Source organism: Thermobia domestica, chromosome 7 (genome assembly GCF_964235325.1).
Source record: "Thermobia domestica chromosome 7, izTheDome1.hap1.1, whole genome shotgun sequence".
In the NCBI taxonomy this organism is placed as follows: Eukaryota; Metazoa; Arthropoda; class Insecta; order Zygentoma; family Lepismatidae; genus Thermobia; species Thermobia domestica.
In genome coordinates this window covers 83,013,344-83,036,645 of record NC_137460.1, presented here as the reverse complement: position 1 = coordinate 83,036,645, position 23,302 = coordinate 83,013,344, and the positions used below count along the sequence as shown (strand labels likewise).

At 36.5% G+C, this 23,302-nt stretch overlaps 1 protein-coding gene across 6 annotated transcripts in view; it reads left to right on the top strand.

The window, feature by feature from the left end:
- Positions 1-21,363, top strand: part of Abl (tyrosine-protein kinase Abl) — a 155,297-nt gene extending 133,934 nt beyond the window's left edge. For 3 of the 6 annotated variants that reach the window (XM_081764962.1, XM_081764956.1, XM_081764961.1), the window contains 2 exons: positions 1,363-1,475; positions 14,443-21,363. In XM_081764962.1, coding sequence (XP_081621088.1) covers positions 1,363-1,475; positions 14,443-17,654 — 3,325 coding nt within the window. In that variant the 3' untranslated portion in view covers positions 17,655-21,363. The remainder of the gene's footprint in view (positions 1-1,362; positions 1,476-14,442) is intronic. The other 3 variants (XM_081764960.1, XM_081764958.1, XM_081764959.1) reach the window with 3 other exon arrangements.
- Positions 21,364-23,302: the final 1,939 nt, after the last annotated feature.

The window sequence follows — 23,302 nt, the reverse complement described above, 5'->3', positions numbered from 1 at the left end:
ATTGCAAATTACACATTGCTTTGTTCTTATTACTTGATTTAATCACGAAATATTTATATCACCATTGTTCTTTAAATGTTTTGCACTCAATGCGTGGATTTTGAATAAATAGAATGCACTGAATGCACTTGTTTTATCTACTAACAGTTAAACACACACTATTTTCACTAAGAAACTATAGTTACAAAACACACTAGTCGCATTTCAGATTACGTTTCGCTTTTCAGATTACAATTGTCGCTCCGAACTCAAACTTCAGAAATGTCCAACTCTCAGTTGTCTCCCGTATTTATACCACGCGTCCACTGGGGTAGAACATATTCAAAAACACTTTTGATTTTTTTTTTTTTTTGTGTGTGTGTTTGTTTGTTCCACTGCCTATATACAAAATAGGAAATAAAAAATGAACACTTAGAAATCGTGGTCATTCCCACTAGTAACCCACACAAATAGGAGGTTTCCATTCATTATCTTCTGAATGTTCATTTTTCATTTCCTGTCAGTGTACAACACCTTTGTACGTTTTTGAATAAAATCCACGAAGTCAACAAAATAGTTTTCCACTATAACTTGATTTTCCGTTTATTCAGAATCTCACTGCATCTTCTATAAATTAATACTTCTGCAGTTCAAAAAACTCGTTCAAAATATATGTTTGAAAGGGAAATAGTTTCTTGTAGAGTGTTTAATTCTAAGAAAGAATGGGGAAGAAAGCATTACCATTATATAGGATGTCTCAAAAGTCCCCTGACATAGGATAACACTGTTATTATCAATTACAACAAAATGTAAGGGGGGGAGCCCCATTTCAAACATACCCTCATTTATCATACTCTTACACAATTTATTCACTTCCCGGTAAATGGCAACGTTCCATTTTCATTTAACATTCGGAGCATAAAGAGTGTACAGGCCAAATGGCTCGTCCGATTTAAAAAATTCCTTCACTTTAGACAGAAAACATCACATTTGGAGACGACCCTTAAGTTTTGTTGTAACTCTGATAATAACAGAGTTACCCTATGTCAGGGGACTTTAAGATATGCATTTCGAAAAGAGTCTGATTTTTGAAAATCATAGCCAGGGCAAAATAAAGAATTCAAATTCTTGATGAAGTTGTAAAACATTCTGTTACTCTTAAAAATATTGTTGTTAATGGGGACGACTTGATTATTATTTTAAAGGAAGAGAATGGTGTTCTCTCAATTTCCGTTAAGTTTTATGTATATGGTGCATATGTAAACATATATCGATATTTTTCTGAGACATTCGAGATTTTACATTTATTAACACAAAGTTTTTAATTTTTGTTAGTGGTTAGCTTTAATGTGTGAGATCTATAGACCAAGTGAACTGCTGTAGTCTTTTGTCTTGTAGTTCGTTCCGGGACAGCACCTACGCAGAGCAAGATTTGCTGCAGACGGAGACACCTGACGACGCATCAGACTTAAATGGTATTGATAAAATTTTTGAAGGTATTCATCTGCTTTCCTTCCTTTATCTCTCTCTCACTCTCTTTCCTTGTTTTCTACTGCTTGAGCTGCGCTTAATTGAAAACGAATGCAAGGATGAATGATAACACGTATATCTTACACAAAACAAGTTAGAAGGTTGTAAGTTACTATAGCATGCTGTTTGTCCTAATAGGTATGTATGCATTTTTCTTTTTTTGTTTGATCACTAGAAGACTACCGAGTAAGTAAAGCATGTTTGAGCTTTAGATAAATACAACGTACTTAGTTATTTCAAAAGTATTGTCAGAGGTTTTGACCGCGGTGAGACGCGTAACAGGTGTAACGATGGAGTGAGGCGACTTCTACAATCGTGTTGCAGCCATAGTGCTAAAGAAGGTGGGCATGCCACCAGACGAATCTTTGCCACTCTGAAACTCCTGCAAATCAGTGAACGATTTATCTACCGCACCATCCAACGTTACAGTAAAAAGGAAAGTGTCAATGACCGGCAGCATAGTAGCAGACCGCGCACAGTGAGTACACTACAAGCAGTGAAAGCCGTAGCTGTAAGGATTCGGCGAAATCCCGTCAGGACTTAATTAGTGATGTCCCGAGAGATGTACATTTCGAGACCAAGTATGTCACGAGTGCTCAATCAGAATCAGGGACTCAGAGCCTACAAATAACGTACAGGTCACTTCCTGAGTAATCTGTTACACCAAAAGAGAGTGGCGAAAGCCAAACGTCTCCTCATGCGATACGCAAGAAATAATCACAGGACAATCTCATTTCCGACGAGAAGCTGTTAACAGTTAAGCAGTCTCTCAATGCTCAAAATGACTACACAATATCAATGCTTCTGTTGAACCTGTTTCCAGGGTATAAAAGTCCCATCACCTAGCATCAGTCATGATGTGAGCTTCAACAGCATAGTACGGCTCTATTTGCTTGAACAGGAGATGAAGACATCTGCTATTATGTACCAAACCACAGTATCGAAGCCTATTGTTAAACCACTGGGTACCCCAACTAACAGTGGACCTTCCAATAGGATTCTGCTCCTGCACACAAAGCACGGTCAACACCGGAGTAGCTACGGGTCGACGCCCCAGATTTCATTTTCACATTAGACTCGCCCTCTAGCAGCCCTGATTTGAATCCGCGCGTCTACAAACTATGATCAGTGCGTCAATCAATGGCATGCAAGAAGAGCATCTAATGTGAACTCAGTGAAGCGTGCCCTGGTCAAGACAACCTCCTACTTCCCCGTCGGCACTGTTCGTGATTGCATTGATGAGTGACCCGCCAGACTCTGGGCCTGCATCCAGGCTCAGGGTGGATAGTTCTTTAAAATAAAATAAAATAAATAAATAAATAAAAAAAGCTCTTCATGCTGCACACGTCCATGTATCATCTTGCAAAAGGATATCAGTATATCGTCAACACTGTGTCCGTTTTATTTTCAAACCTCTGTCAGTATTTATGAAATAACTAACTAGGGAAGTGGAAGAAGTGGTACGCGGAGATCTGTATGTGTTATATATCGTTGGAAAGGTCACACCGAGTACACCTCACATGTGAAATATCGCGCTTGAATGGGGCCTGTAGGGGGCGTGGCGACTATTTGAAGATCCGAACAAGGCACGCCCCGAAACACTAGAAAACGTGGGTAAAATAGGAAGCAATGATTTAATTGTTTTGAGACGCGTAGAAAGTAGCTGAAGACGAATCTGACATCAAATGTTTACAAATCAAAATGGTGGACACAAATTACAAAAAACAAGTTATGGGATCTGAAATTGGGTATATAGAGATATTCGACGTTGATATGTATGAATCGGGTACTAAAAGTATAAAATTCAAAATGCCGTACAAAATGCAAAACACTGCTGTGGAACTGAAACATTACAATGACAATGAAAAGGTGCGCATTTTGGAGTGAAAAAGTGCGTTATGCTTCGACAACTATTTTTCTGGTATCACAAGTGCCGTTTACACGTGTAGCCCCTAGGTATGCAGTGCTGTGCGGAACATGCGTGTAAGAGGCCAAGGGAGTGTAAAATGGCTAACGATAATGGTAGGGGTAAAAAAAAAAAAATAGGTGTAACATAGGTTTTATGGTAGGGGGTAAAAAAAATAGGTGTAACATAGGTTTTTACGACAAAATACATAAGAACATGCAATGCAGGGTTCTTTTGCTGCACTTACGGCAATTGGACTCGTTAAAAGAAAAAATACTGTCCTTCACATCTTGAAATGAAATGGGCTTTGTATCAGGCGTACCTAAACAAGGGGCGATACAGTGTCGACTAAAATTGGTTCAAAATGAGGCCATGAATTTTCAAGACATTTTCACGATGTGCAGTAGTGCTTCGTTTGAGCACTCCAAACATCGGCAATAAGAACAATCTTCTGTGCTGGAAACCTCTCTACGTTAATTTTGAGGACATTACGGAAGAAATCGCCAACCAGTTCCTTATTTGACTTCCTTGCTTGCGAGCATCGAATGACAAGGTTATGGTAATTGAGAAGTATTATGGTAGAAGGAAAATGACCCCAACCTCGCAAGCAAATAAACATTGCAAATAACAACTGCCTCTCCATACAAGTTGTATAGTGTACGAATGTGTGTAAGTATTTAACTGTGGAACTATATGCTGTTGTTATTTTTTTCGCCTGTTGCGGTAATATGCGATTCGATAGTAACGTATAATTAAACCTGGATTGGTCGGTATTCAAAATCTGATATGGACCAAAGTTTGGATAAATGATATCCACAAAATCAAGATGAAAATCGATGCCCTGATCAACAGTGTCTTCTGTTTTGAGAGCTTCTTTGCAGAACAATGTTCCTACAGGAAATTATGTAGGAACATTGTCTACTACATTGTGTACAGTGTCTACAGGAAATTATGTACGAAAGCTGAAATTATATACGAAATAATATGTAAGCATGGTGAAAAAATTGTACAGATATTTACATCATAGTACTATGTACAAACCATGTTAAACATATTCTACATACACGGTGAAACACGTCTTGCTGTTTGCACCTCCAACTGTCTGGTAGATTATCCTAATGAAAAACGGGATTGTACAATTTAAGGCTCACAGTCTCGAGTTTTGTAATAATAATATAACATCTAGAAAGCTCTCGTTCCTAAGGTATGTATACACACACAATAGTTACTCTGCAGATGACAAACTGTTTCGCTTTCCCATCGCCGCTACTGCCACGCCCTCTACAACTACGCGCACAACGAGGTTTCAACAGTGTAGTACAGCGCTATCAAAACATTCATATTATATATATGTAACTCTACCCAATGTGACGTTCTCTACGCACCATACTAATGGACAATAATAACAGTGTGCGTTTCTCGTACACAAAGTGAAAGGGGGTACTAAACCTCTGTCACACATGAACGATAATACCTGAAGGGAGTGTAGATCTACAAGAGTGATTTGTTTTGTTAACAAGAAACGTTCCATGGTCTTTCCTTGTCTCTTTCGCAATTACAGCAACTAACAAAGGTGTCATGCCTCACGAGGACACCCTCACCTTCAAACCCTTAAAGACCGTTTGGCCGTCTCCCTCACAAAGACTATATGACCTTCACTTCACGCAAACACGACAACCATTTGGCCTCATCCCCATTCACCCTCACGCTCACGAAGACCGCATGATTCCGTTCTCACTCACCGCCACAGAATTTATTTGACCATCACTCATCTTCATACAGTGCAAGTGGGGCGAATGAGTTTGCGGAAAGCCCTCATGAGTAGGGATGGTATTGAGATGAGCCTGGGCTCCGTCTGTGTCTCTTGTCAATTTGGAAAAGTACATTTCGGTCTCGAATTCGAGACGAGACTAGTCTCGTGTCGGTACCATCCCTACTTTCGAGAGTGGACATTTGTTATACATATGGCTTACAAGTGTACATGACATAATGTAATACCGGAAAACAGTTGTGGAAGCATAACGATGTTTTAAACTCCAACGCACACTTTTCACTGTTATTGTTCGGATCTTCAAATGGTATCTTCAAATAATCGCAGCGTGCCCCACAGGCGTCATTCAAGCGAGATGTTACAGATGTAAAGTGTACTCGGTGCGAGCTTTCCAACGATATATAACACATGCCGATCCCGCGTATCTCTTCGGGGCAGGGAAGGGAGTTGGTAGTAAAATAATTATTGTCTATGATTGCAATATGTTCGTATCACAAAACTTTCATGTGCGCTACAAAAACTTCCCTGCTTTCGTGCCTCAATTTTGGCATGATTGTATAGCAAAACACGCTCCCTATTTATTGTAAAATCACTTGCTCGTACTTGCCCCGTTATGTACTATACGTATTTTTCTACTACATATGTAATAATCACATGTCCGTTCTGTACATATATATATATATTTTTTTTTTTTTTTTTACTTTTTGTCCGCCATATTGAATCCGTCATTGCATTTTGCACTTTCACATTGGATTCGTACTCTGCGACCTATTCGCTTTCAGTTCTACAGCAGTGTTTTGCATTTTGTCCGCCATCGTGGATCCGTCATTTTAAATTTTATACTTTTGGTATTCGATTCACACATAGCGACGTCGAATATCTCAGTATACCCAATTTCAGATCCATAGTTTGTTTTTTATAATTTTAGTCTGCCATGTTAGATCCGCCATTTTGATTTGTAAATATTTAATGTCAGATTCGTCCCTTTACCACATCTTCAAATAGATATATCATAGCTTCCTATTTTGTCCACGTTTTGTGGTGATTCGGAGCGCGCCTTCTTCGGATCTGCAAATGGTCCCCACGCCCTCTACAGGTACCATTCAAGTGCACTATTTCACATGTGAGGCGTACTTCGTGTGACCTTTCCAACAATATATAACATATGCGCATACCATTTCACTCACTTCTCTTATAAGTAGACTATTTAATTAAAATTTCTATTCATAAATCAGAGTACCTCATTTATCTGAACGTGAATCGTTAAAGAAAATAGACAATTGAAACACGTTCGACGAAGTAGTAGTACTGCAGTAGTATAAAGAGAGTCGCCAATTTATTTATTTTTTAATACTAGATACCAGGGTTGGCTGGTTTAAACCTTGATTTAAACCAGCTGGTTAAAAAAAAACTGGTTTAAACCAAACAAAAAAAGAACGAAAAATGCTTTAAATCGTGTGAACTTCATGGTGACGTCTCCACATATGAAACCATCTGCATTACGTTTATATACTTTTCACCTTTTAATCAAGGGGTCCTGTGTTCAATTATCGGTCGAACTACAACCCATCTTTCAAGTTTAAACCAAGTAGCGATTCGAGGTGTCCCTTTAAGCGAAAGTCTTCTCCGTGATAACCTTGGTATTTAATAAGGATGTTAAGCATAAACATACGAAACGAAACTAAATTATATATTTCTACTTGCCTGAATGCCTGTTGTTTTATAAAGAAGCCAAGGTTGCTTAAATATAGTGATAGAAATTGGCAAAATTTATCAACTGCCTACGCAGCATCCAACATCAGCTTAGATTTGACTTTGTTTTAATTTTATTGAATGATACGTACATACCAAATTTGTAATTTAATACCTCAGTTTTAGCGTAGTGATTATGATACGTTGACCTTAAAATTTTATAAACAAATACATTTAAAATAATAACAGGATTTTCCCAATGGCTAAGGCGGGAGTTTCCCGATTTATATATAATTGTATAATGTTTTTACTTGTGTAACTGTTTATCTTTTTGTCCTTCTGAAATGACTCTTGACAATTATATTAACAACTAGGCCTATGTAAAGATCAGTACAACGTATTTTTATCAGGAGTCCTTCGTGAGTGAGTCGGCAATCGCATTTGTGACCAATTAGTCCCGGTTTCGTGTCGAAATGGACAATTTTTTTGGATGAAGTCGAGAAGCGGTTTGGATTCCGCTTTAAGCTTATGTGACCCCCTCCAGCATAACCTTGTTGTTGCATAATAACACCAAGGCGAAACAAACTAATTTCTGTCCATATCTAATATAAATACATAGAGTAAATTATTTAAACCAAAAAACCGGTTTAAACAAAAAAAAAACTGTTTTTTTGGTTTTTTCAATAAAAACCATGGTTTTTGCCAACCCTACTAGATCCAGAAGTGGGTAAGATAAATTATTTTATTTGTATCATACGATCTGATACGTAGGCAAATTTTTAACAATACTACAGCTATTGAAACAAAATCTTCTCTATCACCGCTTGCTTAACATGCAGAAGGAAGTTAACTGTGACAAAGAAAGATAAAATAATGGGGGTGATAAAATAATATCTAAGATACCGTCGCACATAACGTTTCTCCACAAAACTAATTGCCATGGATCAAACCAACTACCCTTTATATCATATTTACTATTAGCCACTATAACCTAGTGATGGCTATCACCTTATGTGTTTAGTGCACGTAGTTTCGAATGTTCAATTCTCGATAGTAAAGCATCGAACGCATTATATTGGTTTATATCGCATTTAATCAATCAATCCAGTGGTAGTGACCATGGTTCTGATAAATGTTTGTGATTGAAGGTGACTGAAAAAGTACTGTAAGATTCTATTACTATCATTTTTGCAAAGTAAAATGGCATAAACATTACTACAGACCGAATGTTTAGGCATTAAAAACCTGGAAAATAGGCAGGCAAATAGGCACTTAAAATTTAAAAAATAGGCACTAAAACGTAACTCGAAATAATAAAGATAATTACTCAATACAATTAAAAAATAAATTCAATCGTAGATAATGTTCAAAAAGTATAGAAACATACCTTTTGTTAATATATTCTTTTATTGTATATACGGCATATAAAGAAGAAGCTTGACATGTATTCCAGGTATAGGTCCTATTTGGTAAATACATTTTCTACAGCACTTTATCACTACACATAACAGTCCAAATTTTATGCACTTTATCAGTACATACACCAGTCCAAAGTTTTACAGCACTTATCAGTACACAAAGCAGTCCAAAGTTTTACGACATCTTATCACTATAAAGGACACTTAACATTTCTCGGAAAAGGCAGAATTCTTTCTTGAAATATTAAATTAGATATTTTCCTCCAATAAAGTCTTATTTTGAAGAAAATGTACAGAATAGGCAACATTAGACACTAATGCAACTATTTAGGCAAGAATGGGCGAAATAGACAAAATAAAATTGGTTTAAATTGAAACTATAACTTCCCATATAAACTTTAAAACGTTATTGTTGATCATATCTTTAATATTAAAGAATAGACATTTTGCCTAACATTCGGTCTCTAAACATTACATTCATTATATTTATTAGTTCAATTGTATTTATAAGTGGACGCTTCTGCTTTATGTGATTAGCTACAGCCCTTTAAAATATAAAATAGCTTAACACTTTCGACGCACTTAAATGTGACTTGCCTCAGCATTTTCATAAATACGTTTATGAAAGTCAGTTTGTCTTCAAAGTTCATTTTATTCGGCAAGTAGTGCGATATCTTTGAAACTTATCTTTCGCCTGTTTCATTCGATTAGATCTTTTTCTCTTTCTTTTCTTTTCTTCTTCTTCTTTTGTGTGTGTGTGTGGTAGAATATAAAAATGCATCCGAAATGTATTATACGAATTATAACTAAACAATGTAGGTTGTTTCCTGTGTCACGTTGTATATCTTAAGACAGTTTCGAAAAACGACGTAATTTGTATGTAAGCATGAAATTACAACTGCTTACGTGTGGGCTATGTAGCACTAGATACAATCCTAAACGATTCCTTTTTAAAACAAATGTGCTTAGCATGTTTTTAGTGTATTGTATGGTTTAATACACTATATAGTATTTCATAGAGTCAATTTGAGAATTTATTACATAAATAGAAAGCAAGTTTAATTTTTCTTGTACCTTGTCTTATGAGTGCGGCCATAAATATTATTATTTTTAATTGGTGAGAAACTAGCATATGATGATCGTTAGTTAATTACTTCAAACGGTAATTAACGACTTTGAACTTCAAACGAGCTCTCTCTACATATATGTGTATTGAAATGATATTATGGTAAAAGCTGCTAAAGCATTACGTACAATTTCTGCAATTGAACACATGCAATGCTCTCAAATTCTGATTAGGTGGATCACCTTAACTTAAACCCTTGGTAAGATTACTGTTCGCTCTTCGTAGTTGCCAGAAATGCGTATGATGATGCCTAGACAGATCTCATTGTAGGCAAAATAAGGTTATGTGATCTTCGATGATCCAGGCCTTTTCGTCTGGGAAAGAAAGATGGAGGCGTACGTATCTTATGCTCATGTCGAAGGCGAGAGTTCCAATTTTCTACCTCCTTCACTTTTATGGAACGAATATTGATTACTTTCGCAAATGCCCATCATTTAACGTGTTTTCATATGTTTATTTTCACATGGAGAAGGTAAATAAGATAATATTAGTCCTTATAAAGTATAAATAATGTAACATTGTCGGTTAGCTCCCATCTGTAGCATGGTCTCTAGACCTCTTTAATCAAGGAGATCTCAAACAAGGTGGAACTACTACACTAGAAACTTAAGATCATAGGTTCATATGACAATGTTATATACTCTCCATAAACCATTCACTGCGTACTAGACCGAAAGCTCAGTGAACTTTGTGGTGGACAAACACCGTGTGCGTGGGTTTTCTCGGGGTTCTCCCGTTTCCTCCCACTTTCTTCATTCCACCATTTCATTCATTTCTCATAATCACCGTCTCCTTTAGCCTAACCGGCATAAGCGTGGGACGTAAAACTCAAAGATTTCATTTCATTTCATTTATAGACCGAAAGCTTACACTTTATCGCATAGTAAATACTCCATTCACCAATAAGACACTTTTGTTTCATATTTTCGCCTGTGGCATGCATATCTAGCGCTATATCGCTTTCTAGATATTAATTTACTGTTCACATCCATACGAACTTCCTCACAAAATTTCAGCATGCAGTTACATTTTTCTTTTTCTTTCTTTAAATTGATGCGTGAGAGTAATGCTGTATTTAAAGGCTTGAAATAATCTTGCAAAAAATTGCGTTGAAGAAAAAATTCTTAACGTATTCACTTCATAGATAATTGCAATGCCACCTGTTTTATAATAATATGAAATCTTGTTAGTAAGGGTAGTTTAGGTCCTTTTAGGTTAAGGGTAGATTAGATATCATGTGCAATTTTTTTTTTTTTTTTTTTTTTTTTTTTTTTTTTTCCATCTGAACGGTGAATACTAAAACTGCGCAGCTCACAAACCAATTCCCTATCAGTAAGACTAGCATATTGGTTCAAAGTTCCTGTTTATTTAGTCCAACATTTACAACCGTTGTATTTAAGTAGCATCAAAATTACGTTATCTAACAGTGAACTTAACGGACACTCTGCTATAAGTAGTAACACAGGGGCATCAGTACTAGGCACTGAGAAGAAATATGAAGTTCAGCGTTTTCAGTTTAAACCCTATAGATAAAAGGAAACAGACGATAAATAAATGGTGATAAAATAATTGGCAGAGTAATGATCTGGAAAGAAACCAAAGTTTATATATATATATATATATATACACGGATGTCTGTCACAAAGTACACCATATAAAATCAGAATTTAAACTTAGCTCGTGCTACATATTAAGTTTAGGTCTGTTATGAGCACTCTGCAATCAAGATAACTGATCTACGGTACAATCATATAAAATACTTTTCAGAGATTTTAATTTATAAGTTACGAAACTAAAAAATGAAGTGAAATTTTAGTTCAGTGTATCACTGTTACGCCCTTGAGACTAAAAGGGATGGATAATTAATGAAGATGAATGATGATAAAATTATATATATATATATATATATATATATATATATATATTTTTGCTCTCCCACCGGGAATCGAACCTGAGATCACATGCACTCAAGGCACACGCGCTAGCCACTAGATTAGCGGGAAGGACAACTAGAGCATGGAATAAATAAAACCAAATTATTAGTTGAATGTCTCATGGTTATACCTTTATTTAAATCGGGTGGCGATAAGATCCCAAACAATTAATATCCCGTTGGTTTGGTGGGTACATGTCAGGGGACCGTGGATGCGAGGAAAGCAGCGGCAGTCGTCGTTCCCTTGATAGAAGATTTACACATTCCAGTAGACGGTGTTCGAGCATTATCCCGACGTATAGCGTCGATAAGGGTATTACCTTGGCTTCCAGAACTTGGATGATTGATGTAGCTGTTATTGCCGAGGTTGCCTTCAGTGCATAGGAGCCGAGATGGTGAATTGTACCCATTTACGTTCCGTATCATCATACCTGTAGTATAGGTGCCATGACGCTTGTCAATTTATGTAATAGATTACGCTCACCACGATAGCATTTAACGTGTATATAGGCATCCAGGACTATATGCACGTCAATTTCCATCAACCTGAAATGTCAAGGTTTAGCTTGCTTGTAAGAAAGTGCCAGAAAAGTTAGGGAATTTTAAGTAGAGTTTTCACTTTTCTCAGAACCCATTGTTTTAAACAACCTATATTTTGATACAATAGCATTCCTTATATAAAAGAGATTCGACTGTTGCAATGGAGCTAGTGCTTTAATATTCCCACTGTAAAAAAGGTTTCAGAGCAAGGCTTTCACTGACAGAATAATTGAGACTTGTAAGTCGTCTGGGTTTCTCTTCTTGCCGTACCCAGTATTTGGCAGGGGATATTTAATATTATATAAAATATATTAATTTGTTTCACAAAACTCCTCTATATACACATACACACCATATACATGTTCATGCATAGTAGATGTGGAACTTCCTGGTCGGGAAAAATATAGTTGCTTTTTTACATTATTTATAGACCTGGAAGTTCATAAATCATGACCTGCAAAAGTCAGGGAATTCATCCTTGCCAAATAAGTGATAGCCCTGCCATCAGTGTGGGATAGGTTGAAGAAGCTCATTGTAGCCTGAGATGTTTGTGATTCTGTATCTATGGAAGCTCATGTACGCCACTATTACAGTCGTTCAGCATGTGTGTGTGGTCGGTGCAAACAGTCCATACTCGTCGCCGTTCTCCAGCGTCGAGCTAACGTTTTGCGGTCTGTCATGTCCATGTAGGTAAGTTGTCTCATATCTGATGTGGTTCAACGTGCAGTTCTCCTCCATTGTTTCCACACATGCCTCATCGTTGTGGCGGCATGCTCTGTACACGCATCAGTTCCGTGGTACTAGAAGCCCCTTTTCCGCAGGTCGACAATACAACACCGTTCTAACACAGTCATCTCTACCTAACACAGTTTACCTTGCGCCATTTAATATCAAATTGGTATAGTGACGTTTTTTATCTCACACGTTCCTCTTCGTTAGTCCATTCTCCATTACTTAGTGCGTGTGCTGCGTAAACCGCCTTTTCGCGGTACTACTACAAGCACCGACTAAAGGCATTACTTGCCTCATGCATGTGTCATCGAACTGAAATTGTAATTGTTCGTTCTTGGTGGTGTAGTTTTAATGAACAGCAGTGCGTTTCATCTAGGTCATAACAGGATTCTGCGGCCCTGGAAAGTCATAGAGAATGAGGAAATTTAGTCAGGGAAATTTACCAAATGTATATCTTACAAATAAAGAAATAAAAATAGGCTACAACAAACTGCTGGTAAGCAGAAAATGCATATTTAAACAATGTTATTTTTAAAATTTTAAAATAGCATTTAAAATTTTAGGTGTTATTGAATTCTTAAGTAGTTTGTATCAGTCTAGTTGTTAATCTGAAACAACATTCAATTGTAATTCCTTATAATCAGTATACATGGACTATATGCAGTTGTAGTCTACGAACCAGGTAAAATTAAAACAATTGAAAGCAGTATATTGAAATACGATATAAAGATGTGTAGAAATATTTATATATTTCTTACTTTGTAACATTAAATTGTAATATTAATCGTAGAAAGGTAGAACATACAGGCGACATACGATCAGCTATCAGGGAAGAAGGCGGCTGACAAAACAAAGTCAGGGCAAATTTATATTGAAATCAGGGAAGTTAAAACTAAGATATCTGTAGAAACCCTGATATGGTTTTCTAAAGTTATTCTGGCTTACGTATGAAGTCAAATGCAATAGACACATAGTTCATTCTAAGAGCAATTCAGCAAGACCTTTTTAAGTTCCGTAGTGATGATAATAATAATAGGAAAGTTTATGTACTAGCATGTGAAATTAATGTTGTTTCTGTATATTTCGTGATCCTTAGCTACATAATAATTTTTCTTTAATTATTATTATGGGATCGAGGTAGTTATGAACAGTTAATTACTAATAAGTAGCATTATTTGCTATTCTAAAGGATTTTAATTCAAGTTAAAAAAAAAAAAAAAAAATCAGCCCTTTACATGCAGAATTTAGATTAATTTGTAGTTTTAGAATGTAGTGGCGTGTTAAGTGATTGTTTGATATGTGTACGTTTTTTGTATAATGTACTTAACCTTACAATCGAAAGTACCAGAATAGTCTGCCATTTTCATAAGATTCCGGCCTCTGCATTTTCTGATAAATAATATAGTCCAACAAATAAACGTGTTAGGCTTTGAATGGAAGATAAATAAATAATATTACATGTTTGTATCAATTAAACTTTCAAAACAAAGATAAGGTATCCATTTGCCATTGAGCAAGATTTGACTTTATTTTAATGGTAATACTGCAGTGTAGCATAGCTGAATGATAATAATAATAGTAGTAGTACGAAGGAGTTCCTAGTTTGTTTGTTTTATTAATTTGGATGTTATAAGTAACTACTGTTAATAATAATATTAATTTACGGAAAGAGATTGCGAACGTAAGTTATTTTATGTAAAAAAAAATATATATACCAGCTGTATTTAATAATTGGTTATAGTTACGCACTTACTTGTGTATAAGAAGAAATTACGAAAACTATTGCTAATTTAGCTTTTTTAATCCTAATTGTAGGCATAACACGAGATCTTCAGAGTTTAACTGCGAGCAACAAAGGGGACAGTGAAAGTGAACTACAAGACCAGACTCCTGACACCGATGACTCCGGAGCACATTCGTACCCTGAAGTGACAGGAACCTTCTTCCCAAGTTCTACATCATCTTTCAAGAGGGCTCCAATCATGGGTAATAGAGGACTGGAACAAAGAGGGAAAAAATCGAAGACATATCCTCCTAAGGAAACTACACCGAAAATTACTCAGAAGGTGCAAGTAGCAGCGCTTGAAGTGCAAAATGTAAAACGAGCCATCAATAGATACGGGACTTTACCGAAAGGAGCTCGAATCGGAGCGTATTTAGAATCGTTAAGGCAGAGCGGTCTTACGCCAGATTCGGGTAGGGAAGACTCTACGGATGCGTTATCGTCTGGTGATCAGAATTTCGGTGATCAGTCTGAAGACACTGAAGTTCCCCAATCAGTTCCTGACTTTTCTTCATCGAGACTGGAAGAAAGACCTCGCACTAATATACGTACCCAGCCGCATCAAATGATTCGAAGTAATTCCTCTGGTGGGGGTTTCCATCCTTTATCCCCAACGGCAATGAAGCATGGAATGCGACCTCGGACTGTGACGAGAAATAATACTGATGCAGGGCTTCGTACGTTTCGAACTGTTAGTCCAAATACTTTCCGAACTGGTAGTCCCTCGCGAGTTCACCAACCCACATTAGCTGATTTAGAATTTCCCCCACCACCGTCTGATCTTCCTCCACCTCCTGAGGAATTCGACAGTGAACACCCTGTTACTCCTGAACCTCCCCCTCCACCAACTGACAAGATTGGTTCTCATGAGGCATCTCCAAGTCCTGAAAGACGAAGGTACGTTAGTGGAAAACCAGTGCCATCACCACGTAGCATGCGAAAGTTAAGTTATAGCAACTTAGAAGCACAGCGTGCCCAGAAAGCAAGAAGTAAAGAATGGGCTGAAACTAGGTGGACGTCGTGTCCAGCGCCTCAAGACAAAGACCAAACACCGGACACTCCAGCGAATGACGTTGAAGACACATCCGAACCTCTTGGCCAGACAGGAAGTATTGATGTGGAGAATACCGAGCCGTCGGTTGAAGAAGCTAGTTCAAGATTTGGTGTGAGTTTGAGGCATAGAGAACCTTCGACCGACTCGTGTAGTAGTGTAAAGTCTAGTGGTGATGTTAAAGATACTGAAGACAACCAACAGCAGTCTGGAGCTACAAGCGGTGAACGTCGCCACACAAAACCAAGACCCAAAGACCGACCTCCAAGTCCCCCACGATCTGTCCGAAGTATCGTTTCTCCCAGTCAAGAAATAAAAGATCTTGCGTCACCCAGTAGTGACATAGTATTTACATCTCCTGCACCAACAGAAACCGAAGTCCAATCACCTGCTCAAGATGTTTCCTACGATGAATCGAAAGAAAAGAATGAATCGAATGCGACTGACGAAAGTAGTAGTGGCGAAGGTAAAAATACCAGTATACATGAGGAAGGCCAGCCTACTTCCCTGGCATTATCTGATGATGTAAAAGAATCTCCTGTTGAAAAGAAACCAAATACCAAACTCTTTAAGAATGCTCATCCAGGGATGAAAGAAATGCTCGAGTTGAAACTAGTTGCCGAAATCAAAGAGCGAGCTGATCAAAAGTTCGGACGTGCAGCAAGAGAATCACCCCAAACAGAAAAACCGCCATCAGAAACGGGATCGTCAGCATCTCAAAATCCTGCTTTACAGTTGGTGTCAGAATTATCTGAAAGTCTCCAGATAGATCCCAACAATAAAGACGCAAGCAAAAAAATTGCCAGCCAAGATGCAGCAGACGGAAACGGCAGCCCCGTACAACTTTCATCGAATAAGAGTCCAGAACAAGCAGATAATTCCAAAGATGTAATGTCACCTGTGGATTTCAAATCTAATTTGCGTAAGGTAAGCCGAGGTGAGACTGCAAAATCACAATCATCATCATCATCTCTTGACTTCAAAGCACAGCTGAAAAAATTTGAAACAGGACGACGAGGAAGTAATAGTGCAAAGGACGAAAGTGATAATGTAACAGGACCCATAGATTTTAAGTCTCGACTACGGAAAGTTGACAGTAGTGATAACAAAGATAAAGTGAAAGTATGTGATGTTGTGAAGTCTGAAGAGGTGAAAGAAGATACTCAAACCAGTGAAGCACAGGACCAAAGGAAGAGTACAAGCTCAGATGAGACAGAAGATAGGAAAAGGGACAGTGCTATTAGTGCCCACAGCCTGGACTCATCTTCAGTGAAGGGTGACGATGGAAGCGAAGATAAGCGAAGAAGTGCTGGAAGCATTAGCAGTCTGAAGAAATTATGGGAGAGCAAGGAATCGGGTGGGTATGCTGCTTCTGGAACTAACACCGCAAGACCAGATATAGGAAGTGGTCAAGTTAGTCCAAAACCTACTCCTAAGAAGCCGGAGTTACCCAGTCGAACAACTAAAGAAGGGGACGATCAGTCAGAAGATAGAGCTTCTGTAAAGGGAGAAAATGTAGGAGAGAAGACTTCCGAGGCGGACACAGCGAAGAAGACCAAAACAGAGACTGAAGAAAGCAACAAGAAGGTTGAAAAACGCGTGTGGCCTCCTCCACAGGATGAAAAACCATTAGTGCCAACGAAACCCATAGTGAAGGCTGTCAAACCGGTTCTTCCACAAAGTTCAAAATTTTCCAGTATATACGCTACTCCAAGCTTACCAGGAGGACCAAAGCCCCCAGTTATTGCCCGATCTGGTGTTCCAGTAACGTCTAGTGCCTCGTCGGGAGAGAACAACAAAGTTTGTACTTCTGAGGACCAAGAAAGTAACAATACAGGGACTCCAGATTCTAAGTCGAGAGACAAAAGTGAAAAAGGTGATAAAGAAAGCATAATTGAAATTTCGCAGGCATTAGAGACAAGCATATCTTCTCTCAAAACTTCACCGAATATAAGCACTTCCAGTTACATTCAACTGTCAGATAAAGTTGGTTTATTTCACTCGTCATGTCTTAATTTTGCAGACAGCATTCCTCCTCAAGGTAGATTCCACTTTCGGGAACTTCTAACAAAGTTAGAACATCAAGCGCAGCAGCTTCGCTCTGCAGGTGCTCGCAATTCAATGGAAAATACAAAATTGTTTACCGAAGTGCAAAACACAATCAAAGATGTGGTGAACGCTGTACAAAGATAGATGTGAAGTGTGGATTTTCAGTGCATGTGAACAATCGTATGTCGCCAATCAAACTTGTGGTAGCACATGTCTTACAGATGTGTTCTTTTTATTTGGCAATGTATAAAATGCATGTTTAAGACTCAAATTTGTGAATCTTCATTTTTCAGGACCTTAATTGTGACGGAATAGCGAACAGATCTATATATATATATATATTTCGACGTTTGGTATCTTTTCATGGTATTTACGTGTGACGTGGCATGACTAACATTAAATTCCAAACATGAAAAAAAAAAATGTATATTGAATGCTAGTTTAATATTAAGTATTGTAAAAAAAAAAAAAAAATCTTTTCTCAGATGTCATTGATATATGTGTGTGTGTGTGTGTCTGACAGGAAAGAGTGTTATCTGTTTATAAAACATTAGAAAAGTGGCCATTAGTATTGTGATGAAATGAAAAACTATTGTATTATTCAGTGTTAAGCTTTATTTTGTGGGTTCTTTCCTCCTTCAGGCGTCATAATATTTTGTTTTCCTCTTTTAACCTGTGATAAACTTTATTTCCGCACAAAGTAGAGCTTGCCGAAATATACATAAATATATATATATATATATTATGCATTTTTAAGACTAAATTGCGACGACGATATTTATAGACACACCTGTCTGTATTCCTTAATCCTAGTCCTGGTTTGAAGGGACCACGAAATCCACAGAACCAGGATACACATAATTGCCACTGTGTGGCATATTTCATTACGGTGTTATGCAGACTAAAATTACAAATTTACAAAGGGAGCAGAGAGAGAGAGTCATAATCGATTCACTTGTGGAGCAAACTATAGCTTCTGAAAACTGAGGATTCATAATTTTGCATGAACTGAAATGTATTAGCTACCTAATTTGTATAGGTAAAAGAATTTATTTAAAGCTAGTCCTTGTAGTGTATATGCGTACGGGAAGAAAAGAAACAGATTCTAGACGGGGATTATTTAATTATTTTTATTAATTATTATTATTTGTCTTCTTTCTCCTTTGTAAATCCAAAGACGGAACAATGTGTCCCCTACCAGCCATTTACAATCTTGCGTGTAACAGCAAGAACTAATAATATAATGGCTGCTTTATATATATATATATAAATATAAATATATAAAAGCATAAAGTCTGTGATGTTTTATGTTTTCACGCAAAAAAATAACTCGTGAATGTAAAATTTTTGTTGCTTTGTATAATAGTTCCCTGCAATGACTGTAAGTAAATCTGGTTTCTTATTATTCTGTTGCCAAATGTGCAATTTTTTTTCAATAAGTAGAATGTATGTTGTAAGGGTATTTAAAAAATGAAGTTCTTCATTCATTTGTTTTTTGTATTTTTTCTTGTTTTTTTTGTTTTGTCCCAGTGAATATGTTGCTGTTTTTTTTTTTTTCGTGTGATAAAATATTTTTTAAAGAGTGGAAGTGTTAATGAAGTCATGAAATTAATTAAAAAAAACGAAACATATACATTTAGAACTATATAAGGATTAGTGCACTGTGTATATTTATATATATGTGTATTTGTAGTGTTTCTTGAGTACATGGCTTTTTGTGGTTATGAATTTACTTGGGAAAAGGGAAAAAGAGCATAGTTACATATACTCCACTCCTAGAAATTATTTCTTAAAAGGAACGAAAAGTTTAAAAAATTCTTCTATTTTTGTCGCATTTTCTTCTTTCTTTTTGTAATTTATATTTTGGGCTTGGTTGAAGTGTTTACACTTAACATGTTATGAGAGTAGATAACACGTGCGATCTGATTCTGCAAGATCTAACTGTGAATTACAAATCTGAGAGATGACTGCTTGTATATGTTGTTGTCGGTTAAGGTTTTATTTAAGGCGGCTTCCTACCTTTAAGTACCGTACACATCTAGTTATATAATCTTTTTTGAGCAACAAATCAGATACATACATTCAGCCAGTAGAGCTTTGTCGTACTTACTACTTATGAGAATCACGTTTTAGAGAGCATATATATATATATATGACTACAATGTGTGTGTTGTGTTCAAATGCTACAGTATCACATTTCTCATACAATCATATCTTAATGAGAGTATAGTAAAGTTCCGATGCGCCAGAAAAAAAGTGTATTTACCTACACCATGCACTCCGTGAAAGAAAAGAAAAATTGTGAACATGCTGCATAATTACATTATTTTCTTCGAAAACTCTCAACACACAGATAGACAATGCTCTCCGATACTTATAGAAACAGTAGGAAAACAATGGAAATATATATTGTTGATCTTTTAATATAATATTGTTGATCTTTTAGCATACAAAGCATAGCAGATGGAGTTGAAACTGCTTCAGTTGTATAGTAAATATAAGTTTTTTTTAATTTTTATTATTATTATTATTATTATTATTATTATGTGGAATATCTATTTTGAGTACGTAAACTAGGCTACATGAGATTTGGGCCTACAAATCAACCAGGAATAGAAACACCATCAAAGGCAAGAACGCTAGACACTTAGCCACGAGGGATCTCAATATAAATTGACGTTGTTTCATACAGTTTTACACTCAAATATATTTCGACACACAAACAACTGTAGAGCATTTTCATTTATTTATATTGTCTTTTAATTCTTTTAGGCACATTTCAAGTCTCAGGTCTCAATATTGATAATATTCACTACATGCCCTATATTTTTATCCTAATTTGTGTATAAGAATAGAATTGCGTCGTGGTCTTCTGTAATTAGCTTTCTCGAAGACGAGGCAGTGTGATGAGAAAGAGCATTTTATGGGTGAGATGATCTTACGTAACGGTGTCATCTGCGAACTGTACCAAATTCAAGTCTTGGTATGATCGGAACTGGTATTGCTAAGAGACGTAAGGACGGACGTTAATTTCCTTTCCCCGTTACTGAATATCATGCATACAAGTTTCATTTACTTGCTGTATCAAACTTTTAGCATTATGTGATATAACACATGCACAATTTATTTTACTCTTTAATCGTAATTTGCCAAAGAACATATGGTCACATGGCGTTTATGCAAGAGTTGCATATATTTGCTGAAATTGTCACCGTTTTAGAAGAGTAATATGTAGATCTAAAGAAATGATTCTTCCTTGTAGCAAAATCATCATTTTATTGTATGTTAAAAAAAATCGCCTGTGTTAATATATTTTAGGTAAGAGGCCGCCTTAAAAGCTCATTTCGTACTAAAGATACTTGATAAGGTATTAAAACAGTCTGTACTTCAAAACTGTACACAGTTTAAGAGAGCTCGGTATTAAAACCAAGTTTATCTTCCGATTTAACGGTATATAAAAAATTCGACTGCTAAGAGAAAGAAAAAGTAACACTGTGCACAAGTTAGAAGCTAAATTATTGGTACACAATATTGCAATTGCTGATTTTATGATTAGACTAAGGGATAAAGCCACAGAGATGCCATAATATAAAAAGAGACTTTTTTGTCGAGTTGATTAATGATAAAGAGTAAAATTGACTGCAGCATGTTGAAGAGTTGACGGCGTAATACAGTGAACAGTGTAACATGAAGAATCTCGCATTTGAACTAACTATATTGATAAATCTTCAATGTTTTGTACTCTGTCCTAGTTTGGAAAGACTGTTTTTGTGTATATTCTCTTGCAAATTATTACATTGTACATTTTTTTCAATGGTTAATTTGAACTTACCAAATAGAAATTGTCTTTGTATTTGTACTTTGATTTGATTTTCATACTCGTACATGCTTTCAGTTGAAGATGGAAAAACAGACAGAAAAAAGTTAACCGAAACATTTTCTAATACTTAGTATACAGTATATGTATATTTATTTATTGTACTTAACGATATTTTCAATTTTTTTTTTAAAGAATTCTATTACTGCAAGCACACTTAAAACAGACTATTAAGACGAGTGGTGTCAGTACCATACGTATAGTTAGAACACACATGCTGAGTAGAGAAACTTTGTTCTCAAGATTCAAATGATTAGTTGGTATCTCACTGTCAGCCATTTAGTCCAAGTATCCAGAATTGAATACGCAAATGCTACGCAGGGAAATCCATAAAATCTATATATTAAAATGTTAGATTTATATGTTTGTCTCCAAAGAAAAGTATGTATGTTGATCTCCAATCCTTTCGACAATGAGATGTCGAAAATCTCAAGTGTTAGAAACGTGCCTTTTTCACTGGTCGATTCCAAATTTTCTGTAGATTGTCCAGTTTTAATTGAATATTTAGAAAACATGGCCGTTATTTCTTTATTACATTTTTTAGGGGTACACTGGAAGTGTTGAAATTTTAAAAAAGTAAAGCATCATATCCTACGAGCTATACATTCCAACACATATTTGTATACAGGGATTATCTACAACAGGCGCTTGTTTCATGGCCAAATGATAATGAAAAACGAAAGATAAGCATTTCTCCAGTCTAAGATGACTCTTTATTGTTTGGAGTGTTTTGCCCAATGAACACCATATATCACTGATATTATTATTAATTGTGTATGTAATGTATTTGCTTATTACATACTGCATGCAAAAAGAAAGAAAACCCTGATCATACATGAATTAGAAACTCCAACCGGAAGTAGACTCAAATCTTGCAAACGATGCGAGATATTGAAGAAAAGATCTCCCCTTTATGGTACCTCTTGCCGATTTTTATCAAGACGCCTTTCACTTGTGTCTGTAAAGGGACATGTACAGATGTTGTGAGGAGTGACAAGGAGATTCATGCACATATGTGAATGATGCGCTGTGTAGAGAGCGCAAGTTCAGCTAATAATATATTAAACCAAGATGTAGGTACTTGAAAAACACGTCCTAAACAGCTACTTCAGAGAAATACTGAATACTGTAATCGAATTCGCTAAACTAGGTATATAATTAACACTTTGATTGTTATGAACTATGGAGAATACTTAAAAATTACTACGCAGTCCGGCAATTAAGAAATGATACAAGGCCTATAAAACATCAATGAATAAGAAATGGAATCAACTTACCTATCTTTATTCACTTACCACACACACAGTTTTGCACATCCTGTGGGCTGTAGTGGTGCTCTAAGTCCTCGTCACTGCTCTCTGGATAGTGGAAACATCGTCAGTATAGCTACCCTTGAGTGATGTTTTTAATTTGGGGGAAAGAAAGTAATCATAGGTAAGAGGTCTGCGAGCATACGGAATGTGGTAGTACACAAATACTTTTTTGGGCAAAAACTCACGAACTATCAATGTGTTGTGTGCTCGTCCGTTAATGATTGGAGACCGAAACTTGCATACAGCTTTCGTTTCTTTAAATCTTCCGTTATTACTGGCGAAGTGTCTCCTTCTTCACCCCCACGAGGTCTGATATTACCCTGAGACTTGCATTTGTCATTCAAAATGATATCCTGAACTTTGTCAATCATTTCAGTTGTCCTGACAGTCCTGCTTGAACCTGGGCGCTTATCGTTTTACATAGGCCGACACCTTGTCAGTACTGAATATCTTATGCCAACCTTATCGAAACCACAACAGCGAGAAAGGCATTTATCCATATAAACCTTTTCCAACATCTCAAGTGTTTCCGTTGGTGTTTTCTCTAAGCGCGCATGGAACTTGATTTTCACTTTTTGTTCTATTGTTGAAATGATGATGAA